Source organism: Lipophrys pholis (assembly GCF_963383615.2).
Source record: "Lipophrys pholis genome assembly, chromosome: 10".
Lineage (NCBI taxonomy): Eukaryota > Metazoa > Chordata > Actinopteri > Blenniiformes > Blenniidae > Lipophrys > Lipophrys pholis.
In genome coordinates, this window is record NC_137640.1 from 9012067 (window position 1) to 9027027 (window position 14961).

The window sequence follows — 14961 nt, forward strand, 5'->3', positions numbered from 1 at the left end:
TCGGACACCGGCAGAGTGTTTGCTCCTCTGGCTCCGATAGCTATTTAAACTCCTACACGTCCAGTGTGGGTAGGGCCCCTCTGCAGTCCTGTAAGCAACTGCAACCAGAACCAGAGAGTGGATTCAGCTACTGTAAATAACACTGTTGCATTCTTAGCCAGTGAGGGAGTGACTGCTGCAAGGCAGAAACACACCAATACAACATGAAGGCTCACATTTAATGTTGATACAATTCAATACGACCATTAGTACGTTTTTTCCACACATACAAGTGCATGCATAAATGCAAAAGAAAGTTGATTTTTCTGCGCAATTAATATTTTTTAGGAAAGCCATGTTTTTTCATGCTGACTGAACTTTTTAATAGCTTTGTGACTATGCTTACAAAGTGTGTATCTTCTCCTAGATTGACCAACCTTACAGTGATAATCATCAATCAACACTGACAAGTCTTTTCCCATTTTGGCAACTGCCAATTTAAAATGCAACAACTTATTTTTTAAACGTCAACAAAAATAAACTGAAGAAGGCATAAACACACAATCAACTCTCATAATCATTGTTACATACAATGTCTTTAAAAAAAAAAAAAATCAGAGTCAATACAGTATGTCAAACTATTTTTTAAAAGTCACTTTTTTTAGTTTCGATTGTTTAAGTGAGTGCTTTAGCGGTTAACAGGCCTGCCTCACAGCAATAATACACCAGGTTTGAGTGCTGGCTTTGGTGCTTTACTGTGTTGGAGTTTGCATGTTCTCCTGGGTATATGTGTTTTTTCCCCCCCCAGGTAATCCAGTTTCTTCCTGCAGTTTAAAAAATATGCCTAACAGGGTAATTGGTGTCTCAAAATTGCCTGCAAGTGAATGTGAGCAACTGTGACTGTCCATACCTCTGCTTTTTGTCTATACCTCTGGGTAAAGTGGCATAGAAAAGATTGATGAAAGTCTTGAAATAAAGTACAGCATCTCAAAATATTAGTACAGCTGATATGATCATATACTTAACTGGTCACAACCATCATGATTTAACTATTTCAAAAGTTAAAGTTAACAGTTCAGGTTGAGTGTCTTAATAACTGACAAAACACCTTTTCAATGATATTCTATTTTTATAGCATGTATCTTTCCCAGAAGTACTCTGATATGAGGCACATTTATACATGCTACATTGCATTGAAAATCTTTGTTTACATATCTCACAACAGTCACCGTAATTTTCTAAGCCGCCTCAACATATGATAAAACCCATGGACGCTCTTGGTCCCCCACAAGCCTCACTCCACCTTAAGGCCCTTTAGCATTGTTTCAATGTCTATGTGTGGCCTGTGGTCGGGTTCAGTTCTGTCGGAGCACAGCGAGCTTTGCAGATCTCTTCCAGCTTGGTTCAAGGTCGGGAGTATGTGGGCAGCGTCCAATGTTTCACGAGCACACAGAAGGACTTCGTTGGTCTCCTCTTCAATCTTCCGAGAAAGGACAGTAGGAAATACATCGCGCACACGCTCAAGCACGTTGTTCCTCAAGGTGGAGTCTCGACATGCAAGGTTCAGCATAAAAACACCTGGCAGAGGAAGATACAGGTGAAAACATAGCAAATTTTAATAACTATTTGTAGCATTCAAGTTTCCAGAAATGAATAAGGAGATCGTGGGGTTTTATATATTTTACCTCTGGGGTTTAATAAGCTCCAAACTTTTTGCAGCATGGGGGTTTCCACAAAGGCAGCAGGGGGACAACTCATACCCAAAGTGCTATCTTTATTGTCGACATCAAACATGATGACATCGAATAAAACACCACCTGCATAGAAAGACAAGCAACAGTCAGATTTTAACAACACTATTTGCACTCCTGACAGTAATTGTCCTGGGTTCCATTCCTTCACTGACCTTCTGTCGCCAGTGCAGAGATGCGCTCAAGGCCGTCACCAACAGTGACAGTCAGGCGATCATCTGGCTGGAATCCAAACCATTGCTTTGCCACGTCCAACACAACAGGGTCAAGTTCTACAACCTCCATGGTAATGTTGGGGACAAAGTCCCGCAGAAACTGAGGCAAGCCTCCACCACCGAGCCCCACCAGGAGCACTGATACGGGAACATCTAAGGAGAAGAACATAAATAAAGTCTAATATTTAAGGTAATGTGATTACAAGTTGTGATTAAATAGTAGCTGCTTCATTTCGCCATTCACACACACACCTTTGTTCTGTGGGGTCCCAATGCCAAGCATTGCAAGGCTGGCCACCATGACTTCATGGTGAGTGCAACAGAGAAAGCCACTGTCCACCTTTATTGGGGATGACGATGATACTGGAGCTGCAGCTGCTTTGGCCTTCTTTTTGTTCTTCTTCTTGTGACTTGATCCTGCAGGGACACAATCATTTCAACCCTTTTGAATTCCCATTACAATAAACAACTATACATAGCATGAGCAAAGGGTCTCCACCCCAGGTCCTGGATGACCAGCGTCCTGCATGTTTTAGATATCTCCCTGCTGCCACACCTGATTTTCATGAGCGATACCTTAGTGGGCTCTGATAGGAGTTTTGTGATGACACAATCAATGGATTCTGGAGCGTTGAAGCAGGAAGAGATCGTACATGCAGAACAGGGGCCCTCCAGGACCACGGTTGGACACAACAGAACTGCAGTATTTTTACTGTTGATTTATAATACAAGATCAATGGACTTCTGAAGACACTTAAGCACGTGGACGGGTGGGGAAGTATGACTCATTCTCCAAGGCCATTACTTTTGCAGGCAGGAAAGCAGCTCCAAAGTATGCTGCTCCCTTCATTGAACTTTAGGCACAAAGTTCTTTTTATTTTCAAAGTAGAAGTGGCAGGAGCAATCCTACTCAATATTTTGCAAATGTGATTTCATGGATTTACAGGGAGGTTGACTCCTTTACAACTTCAATTGTTCTTCACTAAGGATCCTTGGGAAGCCATTTTGTTTAATGAAAATTGTCATTGATATTTCTGAATAACACACTCAACAGGGATTTTCTTTTCCCAAGTCACACTAAATCTACATGTGGCTCAAGATTTTAGTGACTTCATGTTACTCACTCCTTTACTCCCACAAGAGAGACTTAGAAGCAATTCAGACCACATTTTATGACAAATCTTTGCAGACAACATGCATATCTTCTTGTAGCTCTAATTTGTCCTGTGATGGACTGGCTGCTCATAGGTGGAATTGGCAATGTGACCCTGAACAAACTAAAGTGGATGAAAGAATAAGATGAAACAGTTACCAGTTTTCGATGACATGAGACGGCTCTCTGATTGGACAAGGCCAGTGTTCGAGAGGAACACAAGCCTGCGGTAGAGTCCGCCATCTTCTCCTTTGACATTCTCCACACAGTACTCTCCACTCAGCTGACTCACACCCCTGCTGACCTCCTCTCTCCATCCAAGGTCACCACCCACTGACAAAAATGGCACCTAAACCAGAGAACCAGAGAGTTCAACTCAAAGTACTTTTTCACAACTTTTGGTGACAAATAATATTTAATTGTTTTAAAGAAAAGTAAAACAAATCAATATCTGTTTACCTGATGGTTGGCGGACATGCCAGGGGGTGCTAAGTCCATCACCATGGGGGAGAGTTCTGACTGGACAGCTTCCATGTCTGGGTACTCTTGATTCCTGTGCATTGTAACAACAACCAAACGCCTAAAATTTGCACTGGCTGCTAGGTGCCTTCGCCCCTCACTTGAGCTATAGAGCCAAGCTGTCTCACTCCCTTGAGGCACTGAAAAAAAACAACAATCTGATGTTAGCAGTCATAGAGTTAGGCAAATAGGAACTGAATGAATCAAGTATGACACCAATGGAGGAAAAAAAAGACATGATAAAATGACAAAAGAGCTCACCGATAAATATAGCAAACTGATTCGGTCTCGGAACTTTGGCACCTGGTGCACAGTCTTGTACTGTCAGACTGTATCTGGGGAGGCCAGTCTTGGTGTGACACAGAGTGACCGAGAGGTTGGAGGTGGCATCTGTTCCTGTGCGCAGTCTTTTTCTCAAGACAGAGTAAGCCTGATGCTCCCTAACAGCCGATAACAACGTTGTCACCTGTGTGTGACGAACAGGGGCTCCGTTCTCTCCAAGGCACATTTCCAGAATGGGTGTGGACATAGGCTGACGGAACTTTGTGCAGACAAGGACAAAAACTGGGAGAGCAAAGGAGTCCTCCTCTGTACTGTTTTCTTCTTGCAAGCAGTGTAGCCTCACTGCAAACCCAACATCAACAAAATGCTCCACTGCCAACTTGATCACACTTTCTTGTGCCAATGTCACACAAACATACCTCCCACCTACACTTAGCACACGGCCTACCTGAAAAAACAAACAAAAAATAGAGGTGAGAAGAATGCAAAGAGGCACCAGGATCAGTCTGATGTGCCACAAAGAAGTGTACTACTGTTGTGACATTCAGCTTGTTTTTAAAACAACTATGAAATACATTCTGGGTGTACATTCATCAGTCACATCACAATGACAACTGAAAATATGGTGTTAAACTTCCATTTTTGTACATTTTGTGATCCCCAACACTGCTGATAGGGTTAGGGTTACATATGTGCAAACTAATGGAACAAGTTTCACCTCAGTCAGCATGTTTCTAGCCAAAGCTCCCTCTTCTTCAGATGCCATCGCATCCAAGGTGCCTTTGTCGAGAGCAGCCTGATAGCTGGCATCCTCATATGGAGTTTGCGTAGCATCCACCTGATGGAAGGTTAAGTCAGGTCTGCGCGTAGCGTTTCGCTGGTTCATGTGAGTCACTACTGTTTCGCTGATGTCAATATTTGTGAGATGTTTGTAACCGACATCATAGAGTTGTTCACTCAGCTCAGAGTTACCACAGCCAACCACCAACACCTGAAGGACAAAATTAGAACGTGTGCTTAAATGATGAGTGTGACAGGAAATCTGAGGCACAAAAAACACAATCATATGGTCAGGACTAGTATCACTTTGGGAAATATACAATACTGTGCACATTTTCAGGCAGATGTTTAAAAAAATGCAAATTTAAAAATGCTTGCAGTAGTTAATAGTTAGTTAGTAGTTAATCCAATAATAATTTTGTATTTTATAAAGCAGAAAGCAAAATGTAAAATGAACCAATTGCAGGAAGATCAGCATTGGTGACTGTTTGCCTTCTAAACATATTTTTTCCCCCTTCTCAATACATTTTTTAAAAATCTCCATGTAGGTTATTTCAAACATGTTGCGGAGAACAAACCACAGATCATCTTTGGTACTGACATGATGACACCCGTTTCTCCCAGTTACCCCAGACAGACTCCATAATGTTGACATGGATCCTCTGAGGGGGGCTGTTCGTTTCTGCACTTTCTTTTTGTTGTTGTTGATATTTATTATATTTCTGTTAGTAACCTCTGTTCAAAAGAATAAGCTAAACCTATTAGAATCATTCCTGATTGTATTACTTGATGTATAAATGGCAATTTTACCCATACAGCTCTAAACGTTTCAGTACAGCAAGTCAGCAGGGAATAAGAAAACTCTATAGCAGTGTATGAAATAGTAATATAATTTTTGTATAGTGACACGTACCTGAGTGACAGTAGCTACAGATCAATTTTACGAACAAGCATTGTTTACTTTACCTTATCTTGCACTTTGATGTACTTGTGTAACACGCCGCAGAGTTTGTTGTAGTTTCCATACCACTCAAAAGCCTTCTCACCGCGTTTCTTAAAAAACTTCTCCCAGTATTCCGCAGAGCTGAACTCCTCAGCCGTGCGAGGTAAAAGACTCATTGCTTGACTCTTTGGGTGTTAAATCACGCCTGAACTAAATCGTTTATAACTGTAAGGGACTTAATTCTATGAACCTTTCCACATGGAAAATTCTAGTTACTGTTCTACACGGACAAAATTACCTCTAGTACCGCTCTCTGATTTGTCGATGCGAAGTAGGTGGGGCCATATGCGACGATGTGATTGGCTGAAACTTTCAGAGTTGATTTGATTGGCTGGCTTACTTTCTGCTGGTCCTTCACTGTTAATGCTCCGGAGTTGTTCTCGTCATGGCGGTACCTGCAGGGAGGTCTGTCGTCTTCGTGACCGGAAACGCCAAAAAACTGGAAGAAGTAAGAGCTCCTTAAGCTTTGAATAGTTTGCCCCATCAGCCTTTTACAACCTTTGCAGCACATTTTGATTGTTACTCTTGTTCATTGTCTTAAATTGTTCCAGCTAAATATAGGCAGCGAACACGAGTTGAATCTTCTCCTTACTTTATGTTTCTTTGCTCTTCTCTCTTTCTCTGCAATCATCCACGCAGTTCAACAGCTCCCTTTAGCTCAGTTTTAATACAGTCTAATCCAGGGGTCGGCAACCCGCGGCTCCGGAGCCGCATGCGGCTCCTTCATCCTTATACTGCGGCTCTGAGTGGCATGGGAAAATATATTACTAAAAAAACCCCTAAGTATTTAATTGAAGTGTATTTTATTTGTGTTAGTTCTTTAATATTTTAGTTCTAAATTGGAAGATTATTGTGATCTTGACATATTAGAATAAATATATTTTATTGTTTTTCGTCGCTCAAAATAAACGTCATACGCGCGAAAGCCGGTTTACCCGCCAAAACGCCGTCCATTTGTCGCGACTTTCAACCCCAGCAAGGCCAAGTATGGAGAAATGTAAGAAAAGAAAAATATCTGAAGAATCTATCTTCGTGGATTTCATAAGCAACACACTTTAGTTGTTTATACAAAGTGTAAAGGTAAGAAAAAGCAATATATACAGTGTTATCTTCATTTTAGATAAGATGATAGCCCAGGGGTCGGCAACCCGCGGCTCCGGAGCCGCATGCGGCTCTTTTATCCTTATACTGCGGCTCTGAGTGGCTTGGGAAAATAAATTACTAAAAAAAAACCTAAGTATTTAATTGAAGTGTATTTTATTTGTGTTAGTTCTTTAATATTTTAGTTCTAAATTGGAAGATTATTGTGATCTTGACATATTAGAATAAATATATTTTATTTTTTTTCGTCGCTCAAAATAAACGTCATACTCGCGAAAGCCGGTATACCCGCCAAAACGCCGTCCATTTGTCGCGACTTTCAACCCCAGCAAGGCCAAGTATGGAGAAATGTAAGAAAAGAAAAATATCTGAAGAATCTATCTTCGTGGATTTCATAAGCAACACACTTTAGTTGTTTATACAAAGTGTAAAGGTAAGAAAAAGCAATATATACAGTGTTATCTTCATTTTAGATAAGATGATAGCCCATCTTCAAATATGTTTATAACATTCATTACAGTTGTTACTGAGTAATAACAATTGTTATGGTATGATATATGGCTTGAGTTTTGATAGTCGTCAATTAGCTTGCAGGATGCAAATAATGGATTTTGTTCCTGTGTGGGGTCCGAGAACCATTAGTTACAGAAGCGTGATCCATGGAGTTACAGTAATACATTTTTCTTTGTGTGTGTGGAATCGATTAATCTATGTTTTGTTTGTTTGTTTGTTTTTTAATTCATCAGGTCATTCAGATCCTGGGAGACAAGTTTCCATACAAACTTGTGTCAAAAAAGATTGACTGTAAGTATCCAAGGAGATGGTGCAGGTTTAAAAAAAGTACTTTATTTCTTACAATTTTTTTTCTTTTACAATTGTCTTTAATCAGTGCCTGAGTATCAGGGAGAGCCTGATGATATTTCCATACAGAAGTGTAAGGAAGCTGCACAGCAGGTACAGTATGTTGTTGCTGTAGGTATCTCTCTAAATGAGATGAGTTTATGAACAAAGGCTTTGTGACTTGTTTTTCTTCAGATTGATGGACCAGTCATAGTAGAGGACACCTGCCTATGTTTCAAGGCTTTAGGCGGCCTACCAGGGCCTTACATGTAAGTACAATCACCCGTGTTCCTACTCAGCTACTTCAGCTATCTAGTTTTAAAATAAAACAATATGGTAAGACAATATTTATTAAATAAACGTTATTTTTTGTAGCAAATGGTTTCTGGATAAACTCAAGCCAGAAGGTAAGCGATAAAGAAGTTTGTTTGCAAAATGTCATTGTGAAAAAAAAAAAATTATGGAGAGCTTTGGAGTTGAAATTCTCTGTAATTTGTATTACAGGCTTGTATAAACTCCTGGCTGGATACGAAGATAAATCAGCATGGGCTCTTTGCACTTTTGCTTTCTGTGCCGGAAAAGATGAACCTGTGCAGCTCTTCAGGGGGAAAACAGAGGTCAGAATGTGTCTGTGTAACCGTGCACTTCTGTTTTCACTACTTTGTGTGTTTGTGTAAATTGTTATGGACACGTTCCTTGTCGCATTTTAGGGGCGCATTGTGGAACCCAGGGGGCCTCGAGACTTTGGATGGGATCCCTGTTTCCAGCCCGATGGCTATGACAAAACGTAAGCAGAATGATTGTCCAGAATTCCAGGTTTATACCACAAGAGGGACCCAGAGGCCAACACTGTAGGAGCAAACCAAATACATTCAATCACAGAACCTCTGACCTTATTCAGTACAAGAGTTGTTTTTTTTTTCATATTTGTACTGAGAAGATATTCAGGTACATTTACACTTACTGTCAGCCTTTTCTCCTTTCTTTATCTCTAGCTATGCTGAAATGCCCAAAGAAGTGAAGAACACAATCTCTCACCGGTACCGGGCTCTCGCTGCCATGTCAGAGTACTTCTGTCAGAACAATGACACCTCACCACACAGCAAAAAAAAGAAGCAGGAAGATTGAAGATTTCTGGACCAGCCAGCAGCTCTAGCTCTCAAACCTTAAGTCGTTTAGTTTGCCAAAATCATGTCCTCATGAATAGTATTACATTGATGGTAATAGATTTACTTTACATCCAGATGGAACTTGTTGTGTACGAGGTGCTCTTTCATGTCTCTTTTTGTTTGTATCTTTATTAAACTCCAGAATTGACCATGCCCTGTCATTATTTCCATTTGAATATTTATGCTTTTGTTGGATGCAAATAGACAGCAGATATGGCTGCAAGTCGTGATTCATTGTTCTTTTGAGGGTACTATTATTAGACAACCTTTAGAGTTTTTACAGCCAAGGACTGAAAAACACTTGGAGCAGAGCACCATCTTTTCCCCTCTGAATAAAGCTCCAGGTTCCTGATGAGAGCAGCAGACCACTCTGTGGTGAAAATCAGTTACGAGATTCTTTGGGCTGGAGTCCAGAAAAGGAATGGGGAAGAATGGTGTAAGTAGAGAATAGGAGGGTCTCTTGTGTTGGAGTGTGGGGTGTTAAGTACAAACACAACAATGATTAGTGGAGAGTTGGGGTAATAAATGACCCTGGAGCTGGAAGCCTCTGAACAGGAACTATGCATACACCTGTGGCTAATGCGTCCCTGATGCTCTGAAGATGTGACACACAAGCATAAACACTTGGGCCCTGACTGGGGAGTGGAGATGACTGCTGGTTCTCCTGTAGTTCCATTTACTGACATGTTTGTTCTATTGAGTACTCTCTTCACTCCAGGGAATTTGTCATCTGGCATTTTGTTTGATTACGCTAATCCACAGTAAAAGTATTCAGAAAAATAAACACTGTTCGTACATTGAAAAGCAGTGGTTGCAATTGGACAATTTTCAGATTTAAACCTATTTTATTAAAATTAAAAATACAATAAACTCATTTCAGGTTCTGGGATAAGAAATGTATAAGGAAAAGAGTTAATCTCAACTAGAACTACTCGGAGCAGTAAGCTGCCACAGTGCAGCACCCAGGAAGCTACTGGGGGTCAAGGGGCTTGCTCAAAGGCCCAGGAGGGTCACGGTGACCTGTTAGCTCCCAGTATTATCGCCGTACGTGATAATTGTGATGTTAAATGTGAACATGTTTATTGATTGTGCAAATGCATAATTAAATCCATCTGTGTTTAAAAGTGTATTTTTGTGCAAATATGTCCACCGGAAAAAAGTAGAAAAGAAATATTAAAGTGATCGTTTTCAGAAAAACACTGCATCACACTGTTTGCTCAGTCCTTTAGTTATGTGGAGATCTGCCCAGAAGAAGCAAGTTGTGAGAACAAACGGGAAAGCTGTTTTGTCCTCATCGGGGAGTTTTCGCTCCACAAGTGAGTCGAGTTGTTTTCCGTCTTTTCTTTTTTCATGCTTTTTCTTCCTTTTTCTTACCAAAACACAGCAAATGAGTGCCAGACTTTGGGTCAGTAGAGGTCAAAGTCATTGCCGTGCAGTCAGCCCTTCTTTTTTCCCTCTCTTGCTTTGTGACCTGGAAACCACAACACCATCTGAATGTGTCGTCATCCATACTTTATGTAAGACTTCTCCATCACTGAAAGAGTTTGATAGAGATCGAAAAGATTTGTCCAAAACTATGCTGCTTAAAATATACTGTTTATACATATCTCTACTGTACTTTTTTTAAATAAATTATAAATTTTCCTATGAAACATCGAGTATAAAGTTTAATTAATCATAAATCATCAAGCACCTCTTCATTCTGCATCCTTGAACATGTAATCAACTCTTTATTTGTTGCTCTACTTGCAGCTTAACACTACTCAGACCTTGCTGCATGTGCACTTGAGTGCTTTTATGGTTCATTGTGTAATCAAGAAGTGCTCTTATGCACAGAGTATTAATGAGTTGTGTGACAGATAAATGCCACAATATAAAGTTATCACGGGGATTATATGATAAAGCATCTAATTGATAGAGCTCATGTCTGTTTTGCATTATGCTTGATATACACAGGAAACAAGAGAGACTTCAGAGTACTGATTTGCGGAAGTGAGCCTGAGTATTTGGACATCCAGTGTTTGCGTGTACAAAAATACAACTGCCATGGATCATAATTAACCATTTGAAAAATAACTAGTGGAAATTTTAATTTGGCTTGATTTTCATTTTTAAATCACTTTTGCTTCTGCAGAATTTCCCTCTCATAATTAATAGAAAACACCAAAAGAAATGCAACAATTACAGATATCATTCTCTTTATCGGTCGACATGCACATGTGCAAATGACAAGTACTACATTACTGCTGCTGCAGACCACACCAGTAACCCAGCAGGCGCTTTCTGAAAGTCTGTTTTAAGGCTTTGGAAAAAAAATTAAACTGAAGCTCATAATGTTGGAAAATCATGTCCTCACATGGCTGGTGAATCAAATGCCTTCATCTTAAATCTCACTGGATCTAAAAGATGGTACCAGGCTTTGTTAACTGAAGCTCAACCGAATTCTCATGATGAATTTCATCAAGTTTTCTTTTTTTTTTATCCTCATCCTGACTGACCTCCAACCTTTAAGTCTTTTAAAGGCGGTGCAGCATGAACACAACAATTAGTAAGGGTTCTTTTCCACTCCATAAATTTTGTTTTTCACAAAGAGCACTCCTGAAAAAAGTTTTTCCAAGTTCTTTTAAAGGGTCAGACTAATAAATCATTCAACCTCAATTCCTCTGTATTGAACGATGGAAACAGTTGACCTAATATGTATTCCTGCTGGGACTGGTGCTCTCACTCTCCCTTGTTTGTGACAGAACCCAGGTTACACTGCGGACACCGGAAAATGAACGGAATAGAAAAGTTAGCTGCTCCTGGGTGGGAATGTTCTACCCGAGCTCTCTAGTTCACCTTCTGACCTTTGCTGTCACTTGTGTTGTTTTTGCCGCCATGCGGTGAGAAATATAGAGATGAGCCCGACTGACTGTTACTGTTAAGTGAAGTTCTAGTGGTCTGTGAAAAGATCCTTGTGGATACATGTTCATGTTCTTATGGAGAACTCTTGTTTGTAGTCACTGGTCTACCTGTATAAGAAAATAACGTGTGAAGACATGAGAGTACTTAGCAATATAAGGAGATGCAAGGAAAACGTAACCTACAGAAGTGATTACAGAGAATAGTGAAGAGACACACAAGCCAGAGATCAAGATTCTTCCATGTGCAGCTTCAAACTGAAACTAACGTGGTCGTAGTCATCAGGTCTGAGTGACGCCCAGGAGATGTGAAAAATAGTTTTGCAGTTCTTCCGTAGAACAGTACTTGAAGTTAATACAGCAGCAGCTTTTGTTACAGAAGTCAAAATAACTCAATTTTATAAAGTATCATTTGCTAATAATTGAAGTAAAATTTGTATTTTTTCTAAGTTTACTATTAGTTGTATATCCATGCTGCTTTGTATTACTTTTTCTTTTTTACTATTTGCACATAGACATTTTTTTTTTACCTATTTTTTACCTTTACATGCTATTTTTATTCATTTATTTACCCTACACTACTGGCATTCTGTGGACAACAGAGAAGGGATTTCATTGTACAGGGATAACATGTTTTTCTCATGTGTACCTGACAATAAACTTTGAATTGATCGTACAAAAAATGTTCCTCCATGCAACCTACTTTGTATCTTTAATCATCACTATGGTGTATACCCAATTTGAATTAATATCCAACCCTTTTAATCTGTATTTTTGTACCCAATACATTTATAGTCTCCACGGAGGATTTTATTGCTCTTCATACTTATTTACAACACAAATTGCCAATGAGTCATGATTGTCTGAGAAACGTGCAGGCAACATTGATATTAGTGAATTAAACTGAGTGTCTGCTATTGACAATGGAGTTAACTGCAATTAAAAAGTAAGCAATCATTTGATTAATTTTAAGAATATTTTGTTCAACACTAGTTTTTTTTTATCATTATTATTGCAATTTAGTACAACTTAGCTATGCAAATTTCCAGCTTTTCCCCCCTAATTTGTTATAATTAGCTAGACTGCAGAAATGAAGGCAGGACAAATCAAGCCCTTCTTTATCACTTGATCATGAGCCCTACTTGACAATAATTCTAGTGAATTGACAGTTTAATTCCTCCCTGAGGACAATTTATGACTACGGATTGAGTGTTAAAGTCAGTGATCTTGTACTGTGAATCTGATTTTACTCTCAGTACATATTCAATGTAAGGAAATTACTAAATATCTCAAAAAAGTACACTTCAGCTGATGTTTGTATTTTTCAAAAACTATAGGATTACACTGGTTGTTTCAGTACTTTAGTTGCGAGGACTCTTGACACTCAAGGAAAATACATCCAGATAGAGTCGGGGCGTGGGGAGATTCTCTGGAGTTCACATGTCTCCCCTCTGTATCCTTGTGCATGTTTGAAGTGACGCAATAGACAACAGAAATAATGATCTCATCCAAAAAAATAAACACGTGGCACATCCCTCCATGTTTTATCTGTTCAGAAGAATAAAACGGGGTGGTCAAGCCTCTTGGTTAACTTTTTGTTGGTCGTGGCCTAACTAGTGGCACCTCACACTAAAACTTGTTTTGTAAAAAGAATCTTGTTTCTAGGTAAATAACTGTAACACAACTAGTAGATGATACAATCTTATTTTTGAAAATGAAAAATAATCCCAGTAGCCATTAATGGCAATAATGAATGGCTTCAGTTCTGGTTGAATATAAAAAAATGGGAACTTATGCCTATTAAAAAGTGTGTAAATTCTCACATTCACAGCATCCCAATAAAAGAAATTAAGTGCAATATTTAGGTGTTTTATTAACATAGAATCAAAACAACCTGAAGCCCCTCAAACTTTAACCCAATCATATAAAAATAGGCTACCTCCTCTAGTGATCGATCAAGCTGAAGGCAGAGATGCATCATTTCCTGCAGCCGCTTGTCTGAAACTAATGGATTTGATGGTGGTGGGGAACAGACTCTTATTAAAAGAAAGACTTTTGTTTTACCAGATCTTTCCCCGAAAAGCTTTTCTAACCATTGTGCCAAAGTCCCCACTCTTGTTAACCCTGCTGCCTTCCAAGAGGTATTTACTCTAAATACCTCTTGTTAACCCTGCTGCCTTCCAAGAGGTATTTACTCTAAATTCAAAGTAAATCAAAGGTGATCTGGACAGTAATGCCATCCTCAGGTCTGAGAACCGTGAATAAAGTACAGATTTGAATGTGTGGATAGTGAGCATGTTTGTGCAGGTCAGGAAGAGCTTCAACGTCATCCCTCAGTTATTTTATCGCCTGCCAGCCGTACAAAGCTTCATATAGATGTACCACGAATAACATCAGTTTCTCTGAGTCTGTCTCGTGTCTAAGGGTGCAGTTGCAGGTCGACAAGGTGATCGAGACAGGCGAGCATCTGGATGACCTGCAGGATAAGTCAGGTGAGGCACGCGGGGAGAGGTAGCTTAAAGCTTGTACTGTATATAGAATTTCCCCCCCAGACGACATTTTAAATACATGGGACTCAAAAACAGTTTTGAACCAGTTTCACTGTTTTTGATCAGAAAGTCTGTCAGATAAAACCATCAATTTCAAAACATGGGGAGTTCGAAGGCAGTGACATGACAATTTAAAACACCTTTCTTGTTAAGTAATCATGTCTGGGCCAGAAGATGAATGGATGTTTCTCCTTAATCTGATCCATGGAAGACCATCTTACACATTTAAATTGCAATTCCGCACACAATTATGTTTGCGATAGATTTTAAATTGACCCAGAAACGTAATGAACTAAACCACTGCACAGATGATATCAAAAGGTCGGTGTATTGTGCCTAGGCCCTTTATGATGGCTTTATCCAAATAAGCCAGGGTTGTGGAGTCTCAGAGTCCGTAGCAGCTGCTGGAAGTCCTGCACTGTCCACAGCTGCTCGTGTGGCCCCATGGCTGAAGCACTGCTGCTCCTGGGGCTGATGTCCTGCGGGTCATTGAAAGTGATCAGGACGTCTGTGGAAAACTGCGGCAGTCGAAACAGGCCCAGGTGGAGGGTCACTGTGTTCCGCGCCTCCTCGTTGAATTTGGACACACACTGTGTCCCAGTAAGCATCCATGCGGAGCTGCACTGCGACAGCAACAGGTCTGGTTTCTGCAGGGCCACGACGCTGCTCACCCCAGAAGAACCGGGCTCCAGCGCTTTGTTGCTGGCGGCGATGTCCTCG

General features: G+C 40.1%; 3 protein-coding genes across 3 annotated transcripts in view; 1 reads left to right on the forward strand and 2 right to left on the reverse strand.

Moving 5' to 3' along the window:
* Positions 1-199: 199 nt before the first annotated feature.
* On the reverse strand, positions 200-5906 carry mettl13 (methyltransferase 13, eEF1A lysine and N-terminal methyltransferase). The gene is made up of 9 exons (XM_080474163.1): positions 5646-5906; positions 4618-4890; positions 3879-4347; positions 3558-3757; positions 3258-3447; positions 2198-2362; positions 1886-2098; positions 1665-1796; positions 200-1557 (listed from the first exon to the last, which is right to left on the reverse strand). The coding sequence occupies exons 1-9, from the start codon at positions 5796-5798 to the stop codon at positions 1274-1276; spliced, it is 2079 nt and encodes a 692-aa protein (XP_080330289.1). The 5' UTR covers positions 5799-5906; the 3' UTR covers positions 200-1273.
* Positions 5907-6050: 144 nt separating this feature from the next.
* Positions 6051-8941, forward strand: itpa (inosine triphosphatase (nucleoside triphosphate pyrophosphatase)). Its single transcript, XM_080474164.1, has 8 exons — positions 6051-6130; positions 7530-7587; positions 7673-7737; positions 7819-7892; positions 7999-8030; positions 8128-8240; positions 8334-8410; positions 8619-8941. Exons 1-8 carry the CDS (start codon positions 6068-6070, stop codon positions 8749-8751), a joined length of 615 nt encoding a protein of 204 aa, XP_080330290.1. The 5' UTR covers positions 6051-6067; the 3' UTR covers positions 8752-8941.
* Positions 8942-14597: 5656 nt separating this feature from the next.
* rangrf (RAN guanine nucleotide release factor) overlaps positions 14598-14961 on the reverse strand; it is a gene marked incomplete at both ends in the record, with an annotated part of 573 nt that continues 209 nt past the window's right edge. The window contains one exon of the mRNA XM_080472829.1: positions 14598-14961. This exon is cut by the window's right edge and continues 209 nt beyond it. Coding sequence (XP_080328955.1) covers positions 14598-14961 — 364 coding nt within the window.

Excerpts from the sequence above, each read along its gene's own strand:
- mettl13 (XM_080474163.1), bottom strand. The coding sequence starts at position 5,798 with ATGAGTCTTTTACCTCGCACGGCTGAGGAGTTCAGCTCTGCGGAATAC. Across the intron at positions 4,891-5,645 it reads ACATCAAAGTGCAAGATAAG|GTGTTGGTGGTTGGCTGTGG; the intron begins GTAAAGTAAACA and ends TTTGTCCTTCAG. Across the intron at positions 3,448-3,557 it reads GCATGTCCGCCAACCATCAG|GTGCCATTTTTGTCAGTGGG; the intron begins GTAAACAGATAT and ends TCTCTGGTTTAG.
- itpa (XM_080474164.1), top strand. The coding sequence starts at position 6,068 with ATGGCGGTACCTGCAGGGAGGTCTGTCGTCTTCGTGACCGGAAACGCC. Across the intron at positions 8,031-8,127 it reads GGATAAACTCAAGCCAGAAG|GCTTGTATAAACTCCTGGCT; the intron begins GTAAGCGATAAA and ends TTTGTATTACAG. Across the intron at positions 8,411-8,618 it reads CCCGATGGCTATGACAAAAC|CTATGCTGAAATGCCCAAAG; the intron begins GTAAGCAGAATG and ends CTTTATCTCTAG.